Below are 17679 nucleotides of genomic sequence, written 5' to 3' on the forward strand. Positions count from 1 at the left end.
GAAAGCAGTGTGTTCCAAGAGAGATTCATCCTCCAAGCCCTTCTTCCTTAGAGCATGCCACACCCATCACCAAATCCCATTACACAAGGGTGTGCGGCCTGGGAATAAACTCAGGGCTCAGGATTGGCTTGCCAGTCCACCTGTCATACTTCTTTTTATGATACTTGACACATTGATTTTGTGTGCATGTGCGAATGCATGTGTGCCCACTCAGCACCCCTACTGTGTGCGTGGCGCTTGTGTGGAAGCGAGAGAGCAACACACACGGGAGGCCCGCTCTCCTACCGTGTGAGGCAGCGCTCAAGTCTACAGGGTTGCTGAGAAATGCTCTTATCCACCGAGCCATCTCACTAGCTGGCCTTTTACTCTTTATTGGACAAAGGGTCTCACTAAGTTGACTAGGTTGGTCTTGAGCTAATAGTACATTTCCTTCTGAATATTTATACCTATATACATATATATACATTTATAATATATATATATATGTATACTATAGACACATTTAACCATTTAGTCCATTGTTGCCTCCACTCCACTCATTAGAACGCTGGTCCTCAGTGGTGGTGACACATGCCTTTAATCCCAGCACTCAGGAAGCAGAGGCAGGTAGATCTCTGAGTTCGAGACCAGCCTGGTCTATAGAGCGAGTTCCAGAATAGCCAAGGCTAGCTATACAAACAAACACACACACACACACACACACACACACACACACACACACACACGAAGGGAGGGAGAGAGAGAGAGAGAGAGAGAGAGAGAGAGAGAGAAGAATGGTGGCTCCAAAGGGTTTGTGGTCTCATTCATAGCTCTGTCCTCACTGCTTGAATAAATAGACAAAATCTCAAATTAGTCCTGCCCTCCACTCCCCTGTCCCCTGTGCATTTCTGAAGACGAACCCAGCAGGCAGAAGTAGTAAGGTGGCCGGCTGTGCTGTCACACATCTGGGGCAGCCTAAATTGAGGGCGGGTTCAGCTGCTGTAGTAAGGACTTCACCCAGTGGACAGCCCTGGGCTGTAGCTTCAGGGCAGAGAGAAAGGTTAGTAGGGGTCTGGGCATGATGATCATAGCTTTCCAGAGGCTGAGGCAGGAGGATCAGGAATTCAAGGCCTGCTTTGGTTGCATAACAAGTTGGAGGAAGGGATCCCTAGTGGGATCCCAGAGTACTATGGGATCTCCCTAAGGAGCTCCTGACCCCACTATGTGAAGCTGATGTGTTTCTGTGTTTCTGGCTGACCTATGTGTCCTGATCACTGGGCAAGGTCCTGGTATTCTTACCTCCTTCATCCATGACACCTCTCCATCCTGTCAAGTGCTAGGGACCAAAGCTATCACCACCACCACCATCACCACCACCATCACCATCGATATTTTGGTTTTCCATGACAGGGTTTCTCTGTGTAGTCCTGGTTGTCCTGAAACTAGATTTGTAGACCAGGCTGGCCTCAAACTCCATCTGTCTCTGTCCTCAACCCAAGTGCTGACATTAAAGGTATCTTAAACCGTTGGTCATTTCTCTTCAATCGGGAACCGAAAGGACTGGCCACTAGAGGGCAGTATGGCTCAGTCTTTGTCCTGAAGAGCAGGTTCTTGTGTTTCGGGATGGAGAAGCCACATCCCAAATATTGGGGGCTGCCAAGGAGATGCAGACTTAATTCTGAACCTCTGACCCTATTCGAGGCCTAGGCACCAGGTCTGCTCCCCACTCCCACACCCCCACACCCGGTATCACAGCCTCCTGGGTACAGCTAGGCACGGTGGTAACTACCTGTGAGGTAGAGGCTGAGGATAAAAAGCTTCAGCTCTTAGCCCGCTTCCTGTTTTGTGCATCAGTAAACCTAGGCCTTGGGAGGTGGAGATCGGAGGCGCAGGAGTTCTCCATTATCCTTGACGACGCTGAGGGAGCTGAGGAAGCTTTGAGTGTGTGTTCTTTGACATAGGTACAGCCATATTCAGGTCCCCGATGCCTCATACTCAGGGCAGTGGCTTCCCCATGGTGAAGGATAACAAAAATACCCACAGCAGCTTCTAGGCTTCCCCCAGGCTGATGACTGCAGTGCAGGCCTGGAGACAGCTCCCCTACAGAGAACTCCCACAGACAGAGCTGAGCCACCCCCACCTTCCCCCCCTTTGCTGAGGTTCTGAGTTGTAAAGGTCCCTTCCACCAAAACGAGCATAGTCAACTTGATCCCAGCTTGTCTGAATGTGTCTAATGTCTGTCCTTCCTCGTTCTCTCACTGCCCGTCTGGCCAACTCTCGACACCAGGACGTAGCAACATAGCAATTTAGAGACCGGACTAAGCTACCAAAAAACCCTCACCACCACTTCCCCCCAGCAAAAGTTATTTGCCCATTCACATCTGCAAACTCTAGCTGCTTCCATGTGACTAGAGTCTAGTGTTATTCTGCCTGCTCTGCAAAATGGACAGCCTTTATGCATAAGAGAGCTAGTCTTGGGAATGACAAGATGGCTTGGATCTGTGGCTGGTGCAACTGGAGGGACTGAGGTGGGATCCCCTGAGCTAGGGCAGCCTGGGCTGGGAGTCCATGTGAGAGAGGCCACGTTGTCCAACCTGGTGTGTCAAGGGGATGGTCTGGAGGCCATGGGCAGGTAAGAGAGACAACTGGGAGTTGGGACTGCTTGACATGCAGAGGGAAGTCGGAATTGACAAGGCAAACAGATCTAGAAAGGAGAGTGGTGACCTGGGAGGGCAGTCACCAATAGGTGGAGAGACAGAGGTACCCAACAGGAGGACCGAAAGGGACATCAGAGTGTTCCTGAGTGTCTGGAGGAAAGGGGGAGAAACCCTGGGGCACGGCGTGGTGGAGGAGCGTCTGCCTGCTGAGGCTCTTCTGATGTGACTGTAGCCTAGCGTCCCCGGAAGGAAACCCAAGCCTGTGGCTGGAAGAGTGGAAGGCAGAACTGTGTGTTTCCTTTTGGCAAACTGCAGCAGAGAAACGGAGCTTCGGATAACCCCAGCATGGAGCCGGGTGGAGGAGGGATGCTGAGGCAGGGGATTTCAGGCTAGGTGCCAGCCTGGGGCCAGGTCTGGAGGTAAACAAGAGACAGGCATGATGACACACACCCGCAACACCAGCACAAAGACTGTCGGGGCAGTGGTGGACCAAGGCAGGTGGACCACTGTGAGTCTGAGGCCAGCCTGGTCTACAGAGTGAGTTCAGGACAGCCAGGGCTACACAGAGAAACTCTGTTTAAAAAAAAAAAAAAAGAGAGAGAGAGAAAGAGAGAAAAGACCTGCTCTGGCTGTAGCACTCTGAACCAGATTACCATCAAAGATGAAAACCAGAAGCATGGTTGTGGTTGAAGGTGGCTCTGATGTCTAGTACCTGCCTCGGGACTCCAGTGCAGTTTGGGGAAGCCTGAGACAACCCATGACATGGAGGCTCTGAAGGGAGACAGTGGAGGAGGCTGTCGACATCGAAAGCAGGAAGGTGCGTGGTACCGATCCCACACCAGGAAGCCCTGACTAGCCCCGAGATCACCCTGAGTCTAGGCCACAGCAGGATATCCAGTAAGAGTCTCGGTCTGGTTCCGTGTTCCTGGTGCTTCAGAAACCTTGAGCCAGACCGATGACTGACGGCAATGAATATTTGCATTTAAGCTGTCTGGGGAGGACAAACATGTGTGTCTCCGTGCGTGTTTTATACCGTGGGAGGCACTACAGTTAGCAGTGCCACTTAAATGGATACTTGAAGGAGAGGTGGGAAAGATGGAGAAAGTGTGTGGTGCGCGGTGGACAGGGGTGGAACTAGAGAAGCCATTGTGGTGAGGGGCTGGGAGAAGGATACAATGAATCCATCAGGGAGCCGAGCAGGGTCAGCTGAGCAGGGTGGCGTGCAGCAGCCTGGAGCTAGCACAGGCTCTGCCTACGAGCCACATGACCTCCCTGTCTCTTGCTGCCCCCAGAGGCCATATTGGTATCCACGATCCGTGCTACAGCTGAGGGAAGGGCTGGCAGCCAAGGTCCCTACTGCCACCCCAGCCAGGGTTGATGCGCAAGGTCCCTGTAGATGTGTGTGGCCTGTCCTGCCGCACAGATACCATCATGGCCTTTGGTGGCAGCTCAGGCCACTGACGTGGTCTGTTCATAGCCCGTGTTGCCACTGAAGGCCACAGGGATGCCCTGTGGTCCTTGCTGCTTCCTGAAGCCATATTGATATCTGTGGGTCATATTGCTGCCACAGACCACGTCGATGGCCTGCGCTGCTGCCAAGGGCCACCACGGTGTCCGTGATCTGAGCTGCAGCTGAGGCTTGTGTGGATGTCCATGGTCTGTGCTCCCACTGGAGGCCTTGTTGAAGTCTGTGGAGATGCTGCCACTGCAAGCCATGCTCTCTGGTACTATAGGCGGTCGTGTTGATGATATCCGTGATCCATGTCACCACCAAAGGCCATGGGGATGTCCGTGGCCCAGGCTGTCACCAGAAACCATGCAGAAGTCATGGTCCGTGCTGCTGCTGACTGTAAAGTCCAAGGAAGTGTCTTTGCAGCGGCATGGATGGCTGCAGACCTACAGCTGAGACTGAGAAGCAGGGAAAGCCTCTGGGACAACATCCAAAAAGGAAGCAGTCTAGCCAGGAAGCCCTGAAGAGAATGCTTAAAACCTGTGATAGGTTCCCGGCGGTGGTGGCACACGCCTTTAGTCCCAGCCCTTAGGAGGCAGAAGCAGGTGGATCTCTGTGAGTTTGAGCCTAGTCTACAGAGGACAGCCATGGATACACAGAGAAACTCTGTTTCGAAAAGCAAAACAAAACAAATCTGTGCTGGGGATGCCTAAGTGCATCGTTTCACAGTTGATGGCGTCTGGTGGGGGCGTACATGGAAGGGCTTGGTGCTCTTTAAGGGGCTGGCCACTGAGTTTGAGACTGCTACAGGGAGCATGTGGGCAACACAAATTGGACTTGAAATTTTTCTTTCTTCTTCCTCCTCCTTTTCCTCCTCCTCTTCCTCTTCCTTTTCTTCCTCCTCTCCTCTTCCTCCTGCTTCTCTTCCTCCTCTCTTCCTCTTCTCTTCCTCCTCCTGCTCCTGCTCCTCTTCCTCTGTTTTGGGGGAGGTCATCAGGGTGGAGGGTAAACCTCGGCAGACTGGAAATGAGTGAGTTTGGTGGGGTACAAGATGGAAAATTTCCAAATAATCAATAAAAATATTGTTGTTGTTTTTTTTTTTAAATAGGCTAAGGCAGGAGGATCACTTCAAGTTCAGAACCAACCTGGCCTACATGGCAAGTCCCAGAACAGCCTACACAGTACAGAGAGTCCCAACGCAGCCTGGAGTTTCAGCATGGACACAAAATTCTTCAGTGGATCAATCCGCTGAGAACTTAATAGCCAGGTGAGCTATCAGGAGGAAGCATGTCACTAGGTCACTGAAGACAGGCCCTCAAAGGACGTCTTAGTCTTGCTCTCTTCCCATCTTGCATTGCTTCAGGGACACCAGGAGGGGAAGGGAGTAGCTTTCTCTGGCTCATAAACCTCCTGAAACATGCCCTGTCTCACCTCAGACCCCAAGGACTAGAAAGCAGAGCTGGCTGGGCTTTACATGAAACGTTGGAAACTGAGTCAAAATAAATCTTTTCTTTCTTTCTTTCTTTCTTTCTTTCTTTCTTTCTTTCTTTCTTTCTTTCCTTCCTTCCTTCCTTCTTTCCTTCTTTCCTTCCTTTTCTTTTCTTTTCTTTTCTTTTCTTTCTTTTTCTGTGCCGAAAGTCAAACCCAGGATTGGGACATCTCTAGCATTTGTTTTTCTGTCTCTTGCTATATCTCAGGGCAGCTTTGAACTTGAGCTCTTGTCTCAGCCTCCAGAGCTCTGGGATTGGCCCACACCTACTTTGGAATATAGCTTTAAAACTAACTCAAGCAGACAGGCAAGGTGCTGCACGCTCGGCGTCTCGGGAGGCGGATGCAGGAGAATCAGGAGCTCAGGGTCATCCTCTGCTAAATAGGAAATTTTAGGTCAGCCTAGGCAACATGGGACCCAGACAAGACAAAAGATAGCCTGATGGATGGGGAGGGAGGGTGGGTGAGTGGGAGGGAAAGACTCAAATAACCAGGGGAAGACACTGGGAGACTTCTGGTCTGCATAGGTTGCAGTTAGTAAATATAACCGCTAGGGGGCACTAATAGCAAGCAACTTCTAACAGACCGGCGCTGTTGGAGCCAGGAGCGCAACGAGCTCAATTAAACTCATGCGTCTTTTGATGGCATCTTAAATTCTTTGGAAGAAATTTAATCAGGTTAACTCTAACAACAGGTGTTCCTTGGCAGTGCTGACAGGAGGATTTGGGACTCAGAAAAGCAGGGTGGTGGGGCCTGTGGGAAAGAAGCCAGGAGGTGCGGATGCTGCCAGTAGAGATAAAGAAATATTATTTTAAAAATATTTTTAAGGGCTGGAGAGATGGCTCAGCGGTTAAGAGCACTAACTGCTCTTCCAGAGGTCCTGACTTCAATTCCCAGCAGCCACATGGTGGCTCACAACCATCTGTAATGGGATCTGATGCCCTCTTCTGGTGTGTCTGAGGACAGAGACAGTGTGCTCATATACATAAAATAAATTAATTAATTAAAAATATTTTCGAAATATTTATGTTGGGGCTAGAGAGAGATATGGTCCAGATATTAAAAATCCTGGCTGCTCTTCCAGAAGACCTAGGTTGCATTCCCAGCACCCACATGGGGCTCATAACCATGTATAACTTCAGTCCTAGGAAACTGACACCCTCTTCTGAGCTCCTTGGTCACCAGGCACACACGTGCTGCCCACATACGTGTGGACAAAACATTCGGGCACACAAACAAACATTTCAAAAAGGCAGATCCAGGGGTTGGGGATTTAGCTCAGTGGTAGAGCAATTGCCTAGCAAGCGCAAGGCCCTGGGTTCAGTCCCCAGCTCCGGGGGGGGGGGGGAGGCAGATCCACTTGGGTGGTGGTGGCACACGCCTTTCATCCCAGCACTCAGGAGGCAGGAGCAGGCAGATCTCTAAGTATAAAGCTACCCTGGTCTAAACAGTGAGTTCCAGGACAGGTCTACACAAAGAAACCCGATCTAAAAAAAAAAAAAAGACCGATCCTCAGACTGAGAACAAAAGAAAGAATGAAAGACTGACTAATAGGAAAAATACCCACACTTGACTTTTTGAAGCTTAAAAAAAAAAAAAAAAAATTATTTGGGAGAGGGCACGTGTGGAGATCAGAGGACGACCGCAGAGAGGCTCTCTCTTCCCACCACGTGGGTCCTGAGGATGGAGCTGTTTGTCATAGTCAATGGCAGATGTCACTGAGCCAATTCAACAGCTGTGGAAATGGATTTTTTTTTTTTTCGGTGCTGGGGACCGAACCCAGGGCCTTGCGCTTCCTAGTCAAGCGCTCTACCACTGAGCTAAATCCCCAACCCCGGAAATGGATTTTTATCCAAGTGGGGGTGAGACGACTTTGGAGGAAAGGGGAACAGGGTGGGCAGAGACTGTTAGAGGACGCTAAGAAAACTCATCATTTGTCTGCCGGGTAGGGGGCGGAGGGTCCCCAGGGAGGCACGTGGCACAGCGAGATAGGGTAGTGAGTTGGGTCACTAGTCACCGTCAGGGACAGCACACCACCCGCACGTGACGCAGAGCATCTCCGGGGCGGGGGGCTGTCCCCCCTTCCCACCTCGACCGCGTTCATCCTGTGTGCACACCTTGTCTCTTCCAGAAACCTCACAGCCCTCGGAAGCAGGCACCGCTCTAATCACCTTTATTTACAGACAGAGGCACGGAAGCTCATGGAGGCGACAGGACTTCTCAAGACATAGTGGGTGAGGGTTTTGCCTGCACGTGTGGTACTTGGTGCTCACAGAGGCCAGAGAACGGTGGAGTTACAAATGGCTGAGCGCTGCCACGTGGGTGCTGAGAATTGAACCGGGGTCCTCTGAAGAGCAGCCAATTCTCTTAGCTTCTGAGCCATCTCTCCACCGCCCCTCCTCCTTTTGGGAAGGGATATTTTCTTTTTTTGTTTTGTTTTATTCTGTTAAAGGTTTATTTATATATTTTCATCTATATGAGTACACTGGGTTTCTCTGTGTAGCTTGCGGTCCTGGAACTCAGTCTGTAGACCAAGCTGGTCTCAAACTCAGAGATCTGCCTGCCCCTGACTCCTGAGTGCTGGGAATAAAGGTGTGCACCACCACTGCCCAGCCTTTTTTGAGAGACTGTCTCACTACTTAGCCATAGCTAGCCTCAAACTCCCTACGTAGACCAGGATGGCCTTGAATTTCTGCATGAGGTGCACATGTGAAGGGGGTCTGAGGACCAACCTGTAGGAGCTGGTTCTTTTCTTCCATCAAGCGGGTCCCAGAGCCTGAGTTGAAGACCTCGGGCTTGGCAGCCAGCTCCTTTAGCAGCTGCCTCTTTGTCTGTACTTTACTATTTAAGAAAAGACCAGGCTATGTAACCCATCCTGGAAGTCAGTCTTCCTGCCTCTGCCCCAATGCCAGGACTGCAGAACACTGCCCCGCTTAGGTTTTTGTACATAGCGTTTCTCTCTGTAGCCCTGGCTGTTCTGGAGCTATGTAGACCAGGCTGGCCTTGAACTCAGAGATCTGCTTGCCTCTGCCTCCTGAGTGCCGGTGTCAAAGGGGTGTGCTGGCACTGCCTGGCTCTCAGTTTAGGCTTTTAACCACAGAGGCACGCAGCTTCCTGGTGCTTTTGCTATGACCTCACATGTATATATTTGCAGTGCCTTTTCACGGGATCATCTCCCAGAACTGTCCAGCACAGTCACCAACACCCTAGTAAGAATTAGATGGGGGATGGGAAGGTAGGGCTGGAGAGATGGCTCAGCGGTTAGAGCACTGGCTGCTCTTCCAGAGGTCCTGAGTTCGATTCCCAGCATCCACATGGTGGCTCATCTGATATCCTCTTCTGTTGTGTCGGAAGACAGCGACAGTGTACTCACATACATGAATCTTAAAATAAAGAACATTTAGCCAATCTTCTTCCAAAACTAAAAATGACCCGGTGATAAGGCTCCCATAGTCAAACAGTAAAGAGATGAGCCCCAGGGCTCGCCGTGTCCCAGCTTTTCAGCAAATGGCACAGGTGATCTGGGCCTCTGAGTCTTCATCTGGGACGACCTTGTGCGTATTTTATAGACAACTGCAGCTCTGACACAGTGAACATCCAGGGCTTGAACTCTGGTTTGTCACCTCCACAACCATGAGGAACCAAAAACAGGTTCTGTGAAAAGGAAGTAGAGAGTTCTGTGGCTCAGACAGTGTTCCGGGACAAGAGGCCAGGTGATGAGAACCATTCGACACCCACCATCCCTGTCCTTTGCACTGAGGGAGGAGGAGGCTGAGAAGCCCACCTGTGTGGAGACAGCTAGGCCCCCAGCGGGGCTGGATAGCCAGGAAGAGCTAGATGTTAAACCATCTTTCCTTACTGGTCCAGGACAGGCAGCTGGGTAGCACGTGGGGTGGGCGGTCTCACTAAGATGGGTGAGTTGTTTCCCTAGACACCCAAACTTTGGGGTCAGAGCTTCAATCTCACGCGGGCTGTAGTGAATAGCCACTCTCCACTTCTGAGAAGTACGGAAGGCCTCAGTAATTCTTCATCAGTAGATTTCCCTGCCTGGCTCTGCAGATATGGTTGAAGCAACCTGTGTAAATTCTTGCCTTGATGCTGCTTCCTCCAGGAAGCCCTCCCAGATATTTTTGCTCTGTTGAGGATGGAACCAGTGTCTTGTTTATGCTAAGTAGGTGCTCTACTGCTGAGCCACGCCCCTAGTTTTCCCTCGGAGCTGGGGATCGAACCCAGGGCCTTGCGCTTCCTAGACAAGCGCTCTACCACTGAGCTAAATCCCCAACCCCTCACTGGCGGTTTCTAGCAAGCCCTCTATTGTCCCATTGTTCTCCTTGCCCGGAGAAGGGGCAATGGCTCCTCCCATCCCTGGTACCTAAGCCCATTGTGCACTTCTGGACTCCGCCCCTGGCTGAATTGGGCTCTTCTCTCCCACTTCAATGCCATGTACTGCTGTTCTGCGGCCTCGGCTCCCAGTCACCCCAACCACACTCTCCATAGGGTGTACTAGTGGCCTCATCGCTGTGTGATGCTCTATGGGAATTTGGCGGGGGTCACAGTGGGCCGCGCACATCCCCCGAGGCCCAGGGATCTGGCCCTGGCCTTCCCCAGGAGCTGGGATTGGGTCCATATGGGGGAGGTGGGGACAGGATGCGAGTCTCCAGGACGCCTTAGGGTCAGTAGGGTATGTTCTCAGGCTCTGTGGCCAAGAGGAATGTTTCTCCGTCTGTCAGGGCCAGCTGTGGTTTGGGGACCGAGGGCAGGGGCTGCAGAAGGCCAGGGTAAGGGGGGGCGGTGAGGGGGAGAGAGGAAAATCCAGACACCAGAGCCAGTTACGGAACCATTAAATACAACTTAGAAACAATCCGGGCGTTGGGGGTGGAGCAGAGGCGGGCGCAGTCACGGTGGGGCAGTGTGAGCCGGGTCCTGGCGGGGGCTCAGGCTGGGGTCATCTGAGGGGCTGGGCTGCGGGAAGCCCGGCTGCTTGTGCAGGCCCCGAAGCTTGGCCAATAGCTCCTGGACGAAGTCCTAGGGACAGAGTGGGATTCTGAGAACAGAGCAGGGGGGAGGCCTCCCACCCCTAGGCCTGTGTCTCTTTGGGCAACAGTTTATTCAGGGTGGGATATGGGGCCAAGGGGGGAGGGGGTGGGGCCTAAGATAAGCAAGAGAAAGTGGGGAGGGGTGGGCAGAAAGATTGGAGGAGGCTGAAATTACGCCCCGCGTCTGTAGCTGTACCACAGGCTTGCTATGAATTTACAGGCTGAGAACCTGTCTCAAGAAAAACGGGAAAGGTGCGGAAAGGTGGCTCAGTGGTTAAGAGCGGTGGCTGCTTTTCCAGAGGATCCGAGTTCAGTTCCCAGCACCCACACAGCAGCTCACAACTGTCTGTAAGTCCAGCTCTAGTGGACCTAAGCCATCTTCTGGCCTCCATGGGCACCAGGCATGCGTGTGGTGCACAGGCAGACATGGGGACAAAACACACAGCCACATAAAATGAAGTAAGGTAGAAATAGGGATGGGGAGACAAAGACCCCGATCTGAGAGAGACTTATAGACAGACACAGGCTCAGAAGGAAGGAGGAGATGTTTCTCAGGCTGGGAAATAGTCCCCAGAGACCAGGTCTGAGCCAGCTCCAGGCAGACTGACAGGCGGTGACGTTTGTCTCTCAGGCATCTAGGAGCTAAGGGTAGAACCATGAATATTTTCCCTTTTAAAGCTGGGAAGGAAGTGGGAGTGGCCGTGTTGCCCAGCTTCAGAACCTGCGGGATGGGGGCCCCTTCAAGAGGTATACAGGGAATCCCAGGACAGTATAGACAATCACAAGGGAGAGAGAGGGAGAGAGAGGGTGAGCCCCCCCAGACAACCAGCAAGGGACAGGCACCATATGGGCAGAAACAGGAGCCCCATGGGGGATGGGCTCTGAGGCAGCAGCCTGTGGATCCCGGTGACAGATGGGGAGGAGGAGGAGGAGAGGGAGGAAGAGAGGGAGAGGGAGGGAGAGGGAGGGGAGAGGGGGGAGGGAGAGGAGAGGGAGGGGGAGAAGATGGGGATGACAAAGAGCAGGACAGAGATGGGACCCCTAGGCCTGTCCCCACCCATCCTGGCCACGGCCTGCCTCCCCCTCTCTCACCCCCATAAAAGTGAGCGTCCACTCACGGAAAGACCAGAAACTCACCTCTGTGGGATTCACGCAAGCCTCCAAGAGTCCCTGGGAGCAGGGGCAGAGGAAAAAAAAGACAAAGAATCAGTAAATAAATGACACCTATTCCCTCAGAGGCCCTCGCCTTTCCCAAGGGAACAAACAAAAGGCTGCCAGCCCCAAGGTGGACTGCCCAAGTGGCTTCGAGCAGGCGCTGAGAGTAACCAGCTCCAGAAGGCCACACCTCTGCAGGGCGGTCAGAGGGGAAGGACAGGGCAGCAGGGCAGTCTGATTTTGGCTCCTAACTTTGGACAAGCTGCGTGACCCTGAGCAAATACTTCAGCCTCTCTAAGTCTTACTTTCCTTGCGGTGGTAAATGTGCCCACTTTATAGTGTTTTGTGGAGGATTTAGTGTCTGGCTTAGGAAGTGTTTAATAAACATGTCATCTTGGGCTGTCCTGTTTAGGGCCCTGTGAGTTGCTGGGCTGGGGGGAGGGGCGACTCTCTCCTTTGCACCTACCCGGATTTTCCGGCATCTTTCCTCCTCACTGTCCAATTCCAGCAGCTCGTCGATGTTGACCTCATCTGGCATGTCTGCCTCCTAAGGCCAGGGAGAACGGGCTGGTCAGAGCCCATGCCTCCCCCTGTGCCCTACCGCACAGCCTTTTGTCCAGGGCTCTGGAGGCGTTTCACCAAGCCGGGACCAGCTGGACCCAGCTGACCGGGCCTGCAGTGATAATGTGGCAGGCAGGGACAGCGCCACTGAGTCAAACATCTGGGTCTGGGGGGGGGGGGGGGGGGGTGAGGGGAGTGGCAGATGGACGGGAGGAGGCCCAGGTCCCGGTACCAGCCCGATGCCTGCACCCTTGGCTCAGCCCCGGGGGCCTTGGGGCTGGCTGGCACAGGGCTCTCTCCTTGGCTGCAGTTCCTACTCGGCAAAGCAGGCCCGGTCCAGTCTCGGAATGTCAGATTCTGGGATTCGGGAGGGATTGGCTTCTGCCCTTTCAAGGGAAAGTCTTAGCAGTGGTGTGGGGGAGGGGGGCCAGCTGGGGCGGGCCCCTTCCCATGGGGACAAGAAGGGCTTCTGGGCTTAGGGCCAGTCAAGCCTCCCTGGGCCACATTGCAGGCTGCTGGGTCAGAGAAGTGACCACCTAGGTTCACCATGGCTGGCTAGCAGAAATCGTCTCTGAGGGAAGGCTAAGGCCTCATGGTGGTGGTATAAAAGATATCTGGTGGGGTTGGGGATTTGGCTCAGTGGTAGAGTGCTTGCCTAGCAAGTGCAAGGCCCTGGGTTCGGTCCCCAGCTCAAAAAAAAAGAAAAAAAAAAAAAAAAGATATCTGGTTATGTTGTGGACAAGACCCAGATATCCTGGGCCAGAGCCTCTACTTTCCCAGTCTAAAGTCCTGCTGTCCAACTGGGAAGTGAAGGTGTTGTCCAATGTGGGAGATGGGACCTCTGGCATCTAAGTGTGCCTGGCCTACTTGACCTGAGTGTACCCAGTGTGGCTGCCTCTCCAGTGTGGCTATCTCGTGTCAGACATGGCAAGCTGTAGGGACCATCTTTATCTCTCTCTCTTTTTTTTTTAAATAGGGTCTTTCTATGTAGCCCTGGATGACCTGGAACTCACTCTGTAGACCTGGCTAGCCTTGAACTCACAGAGATCTGTCTGCCTCGGCCTCCCCGGTGCTGGGTCTAAAAGGTGTGAGGTACGTCACCGTACCACATTTGCTTTGGGTTTTTCAGACAGGGTCTCCTTATCCAAGATTGTCCTTGAACCCCTAACCCTCCAGCCTTTACCTCCCCAGTGCTGACATCACAAGCATTCTTGGCCCAGCTCTTGGTTTCTAACACTCTGTGTTCCTGGGACACTTTTACCAGTTCCGTGTGTAATTTCCACAGATGTGCGCGCGTGCGTGCGTGCGTGCGTATGTGCGTCAAGGTGTGTGTGTGTGTGTGTGTGTGTGTGTGTGTGTGTGTGTGTGTAGTTGTGACATCTGCCCTTCGGTTTGTAGGCAGTGAGACCTTTTTTTTTTTTTTTTTTTTTTTGACAGCAGATAATGGCCCTATGTAACTTGAGTCACTTTGTGTCCCCAGATAGTATTGGAGCTCGGAGCACTGCGGCTGAAACCGATGCGTATCTGTGCAGCTGCATCTCCTCACTTGGCGCCGAGGTGATTGTGCTGTGCGTGCGTTATTGTGCCTATGCCAGGCCATGCTGTCCCTTAAATTAATCCACTTGTGTTCCTGTGAGTTTGTGTGCGGCTCACTTTGGTGCTGTGTCTGTGAGTGGCTGTGACTTCCGTCATCTGTGTATACTGTTGCTTCCTCTGCTGAGAGTCTCTGCTGTCCTATCTCCCTTGTCACCCCATGTCTATGTTTGGCTTAAGGACATCCCCGTCCCTATCCGTTCTCTCAATATGTTGGCTCTGCCCCCCGCCCCCTCCTTCTTTCTCATCTCATCTCCAGACCTTCCTTCCCAGTTGTCTGGGTTGTCTGGACACACACGTCTGGGGACCCTGAGTGCATGTCTGAGTGTCCACAAGCTGGATGCCTCTAAGCATAGACCAGAGCCTTGGGGCATGAATCCTCCTAGCAAAGGCCGCTGTCGGTGCACCAGTGAGCATGTACTGGGGTCACCAAGGTCGCAGGGTCGCAGGTCGCAGGGTCTCGGGCTACCTCCGTTCCCCAATCCCGGCCCCTCTGGGTCTCACCCTGCCGCGGTACAGCTCTTCCAAGCGACCGTCGATCCACTTCTCCACGTCCAGTCGCCGCTGCAGCTCTCGCCGGTCGTATTTGACGGTGACTCGCGCGTGCCGCTTCTGCAGCCCACTAGGGCTGCCCCCCGGGCCGCGGGCACGCGAAGGGGACTGCAGCTTGCTCAGCACGCGCTTGCCCAGCCGCTGCGCTGCCATCACGCCGCCGCCCGCTGTCTGCACTTTGCGCTCTGCCTTGCGCTTGGGTCTCTAACGGGCCGGGGTGGGGCGGGGCCACCGGGGGCGGGGGCTCGTGTTCTGGGACCCGCCCCACTCCGACCGGCGGGCCTCAGTTTCCCTTCCTACAGAGGCGTGCAGGCTAATGTGCAGGCTTCGACCTCTGGGTCCTGCGGGGATACAGATGGGGTGGGGGCCCATCTCAGAGGGCTCCGGGGCGCGCAACTCAGGGCGGGGTCCCGGGACACGCTCTGGGGTCGGCCCTGTTACGCCCTCTGGCGGTAGCGAAGGGTGTTGCGGGGGCGCCGGGGCTTAGCTGTACAGGACAGGGGTTGGGGTGGGGGTGGGGGTGGGGGTGGGTTGGAGTAACCCCTGAAGTTTCTCTTTTTAAGAGAAACTTATTAACCACGCCTGGCCTTGAACTCTTAAACCTCCTGCCTCCACTTCCTAAGTGACGCGATTCCAGACCTGAGGAACAACTTTTTCTCTTTCTTTCTTTCATTCTTTCTTTCGTTCTTTCCTCCTTTCTTTCTTTTTCGACTAGAAGGTGATCGGAACAGACTCGAGGACCTCAGGGATGCTAAGCAAGTACTTGAATCATCATTTAGTTTACCCCACTCACTCATTCACGCACTTATCCACCCATCTATTCGTCCATTTATTCACTTGTTCCAGTGCACAGTGTTTACTGAGTGGTGTCAACAGCATTTAACTCTGGCGCTTAGGAGGTGGAGGCAGGAGATTCAGGGATTCAAGGTGAGCACAGGATACAGAGTGAGTTTCAGAGTTCAGGACAAGCTGAGCTGTGGACTTGCCACAGACAGACAGACAGACAGATAGCCTGGAGTGAGATAGCTCCCTTGGTAAACAGGCTTGGTGCTAAGCCTAAGGACCTAGCATGATGAATTGAATCTCACATACACGCACACACACATACACACACATACACACACACACACACACATGTACACACACGGTGGCTCCCAACCACCTGTAACTCCTGTCCCAGGGAACTGGATACCCTCTTCTGGCCCCCGAGGGCTCCTCAAAAACACACTCAGCACTGGGGCATGCACCAGCACACGCTAGTCAGGCCCTGCACTAGAAACAAGCGGCAAGCAGCAGCACAAGACAGAGTCTCCCTAGCGCTCGTGCTGTGGCAATGACAGTGAGTGTGGTGAGTACAGTCTATCACATGACAAGGATAAATAGATGGTGATGTTACCAAGGGCGTCAAGGAAAGACTCTGGCTCTCCTAGTCTGAGTAAGATGACTTGCAGAGCCATACTTCCCTTATTCTTGAGAGGCTGGGTGAGCTCAAGCCTCACTGGTGGTCTGGTGGCACCAACCCGTGCTTTTCCAAAGACTGTTCCAAAGTCTGTCCCTGAGCTCAGCTCCACACAACAGCGCTGGACATGAGGCATGAGGACCTGGGTTAGGACCCCTAGCCCATGTGTTAGCCTGGCCCAGGGACAGGAGAGGTAGCTCAGAGGTTAAGAACACTGCCTGCTCTTTCAGGGAACCCAGGTCTTGCTTCCAGAGCCCACAGGGTGGCTCACAACTACCTGTCGTGCCAGTTTCAGAGGAACCAACATTCTCTTCTGACATACAAGGGCACCAGGCACACACACGGTAGGCACACATACATACGTTCAGGCAAATGCTTCTGCACATAAAAAACAAGAGCTGGGTACAGAGGTGCAATAGTTCTAGAGAATTCAAGACAAGGAGAGCTCCTCCAGCCAACTGGTCTACCAGAATCATCAAACTGTGAGTTCAGTGAGAGACCCAGTCTCAAAATATAAGGTGGAAGTGGATTGAAGAAAACAGCAGATAATGATTTCTGGCCTCTACCTACAAGTCCATGCCCGTGCCCACAAATACATAAACAGGAAGCCATTGTTGGAGACATAGACAGACCCTATCTGAACCTATATCCTCTCTAAAAAGTCATTCTTAGGACATTTTGCACAATTCCAAACAAACCAGTGTTAAAGGATCCTTCCATCCAAGGGGGTAATATGCTTCAGTTCCACCTCAGAGCCACGTCTCCATCCTCCTCCCTACCTCCTCAGGCTGTTATTGTCATTATTATTATTATTATCATCATCATCATCATCATCATCATCATCATCATCATCATCATCATCTTAGGACAGGGGGTGTGGAAATGTTATTGAGCCTAAGACTCACTTTATAGAGCAGTGCGGTTCTGGGTGGGAGACACAGGAGACTGCTTACCTAGATCGAGGTTCACCGAGAGATCCGATCTAGAAGGAATAAGGAAGAAAGAGATAAAGCAGGGCTCTCAGAGATCCACTGGGATAAAGGTGTGCACCAGTGCACCTGCAGATTAGAAGTTAAATAAAGAATATACGCAGGCTGGAGAGATGGCTCAGTGGTTGAGAGCACTGACTGCTCTTCCAGAGGACCTGAGTTCAATTCCCAGCAACCACATGGTGACTCACAACCATCTGTAATGAGATCTGGTGCCCTCTTCTGGTGTGTCTTAAGGTAGTGACAGTGTACTCATATACATAAAATAAAATCTTTAAAAAAAAAAGAATACACACATATCCATGCGAGCGCTGGCCTAGCATGCAACAAAGGCCTGGGAGCTGGGTTCAGCCCAGCCCAGCTCTACCTGTCCCTCTTATGCCTCTACAGCCATGCTTTTCCAAAGATGACAGCTAACCTTTCCAAATAGGCCGATTTTCATGGAGATGATGATGAGCTGGTCTTTAGACAAAAGTAACCAGAAGTAAACAGTGGTTGGGCAAGTTCTCCATAACTCTAACAAAGAAATAATCACACGGTTTGCTCATTTCCGGTGAGTGTGAATGTACAGCCTCACACTCCAAAACACACCAGGAGAGGGCATCAGATCCCATTACAGATGGTTGTGAGCCCCCATGTGGGTGCTTGGGAATTGAACTCAGGACCTCTGGAAGAACAGTCAGTGCTCTTAACCATTGAGCCATCTCTCCAGCCCTGTAGCTTTTGGTCTCTTGTCTCTTAGCCTTCAGTTATCGAGGCT

At 52.5% G+C, this 17679-nt stretch overlaps 1 protein-coding gene across 1 annotated transcript; it reads right to left on the reverse strand.

The window, feature by feature from the left end:
* Positions 1 to 10398: 10398 nt before the first annotated feature.
* On the reverse strand, positions 10399 to 14802 carry Ppp1r14a (protein phosphatase 1 regulatory inhibitor subunit 14A). Its single transcript, XM_032894007.1, has 4 exons — positions 14424 to 14802; positions 12232 to 12312; positions 11748 to 11780; positions 10399 to 10599 (listed from the first exon to the last, which is right to left on the reverse strand). Exons 1-4 carry the CDS (start codon positions 14622 to 14624, stop codon positions 10471 to 10473), a joined length of 444 nt encoding a protein of 147 aa, XP_032749898.1. The 5' UTR covers positions 14625 to 14802; the 3' UTR covers positions 10399 to 10470.
* Between the last annotated feature and the right edge of the window lie 2877 nt (positions 14803 to 17679).

The sequence above is a fragment of the Rattus rattus genome, chromosome 2 (assembly GCF_011064425.1).
Source record: "Rattus rattus isolate New Zealand chromosome 2, Rrattus_CSIRO_v1, whole genome shotgun sequence".
Classification (NCBI taxonomy): domain Eukaryota; kingdom Metazoa; phylum Chordata; class Mammalia; order Rodentia; family Muridae; genus Rattus; species Rattus rattus.

Coding starts and splice junctions, on each gene's coding strand:
- Ppp1r14a (XM_032894007.1), bottom strand. CDS start 14,624: ATGGCAGCGCAGCGGCTGGGCAAGCGCGTGCTGAGCAAGCTGCAGTCC. Junction 12,313..14,423: donor AAGAGCTGTACCGCGGCAGG/GTGAGACCCAGA, acceptor CCCTGGCCTTAG/GAGGCAGACATGCCAGATGA. Junction 11,781..12,231: donor AAAGATGCCGGAAAATCCGG/GTAGGTGCAAAG, acceptor CCCTGCTCCCAG/GGACTCTTGGAGGCTTGCGT.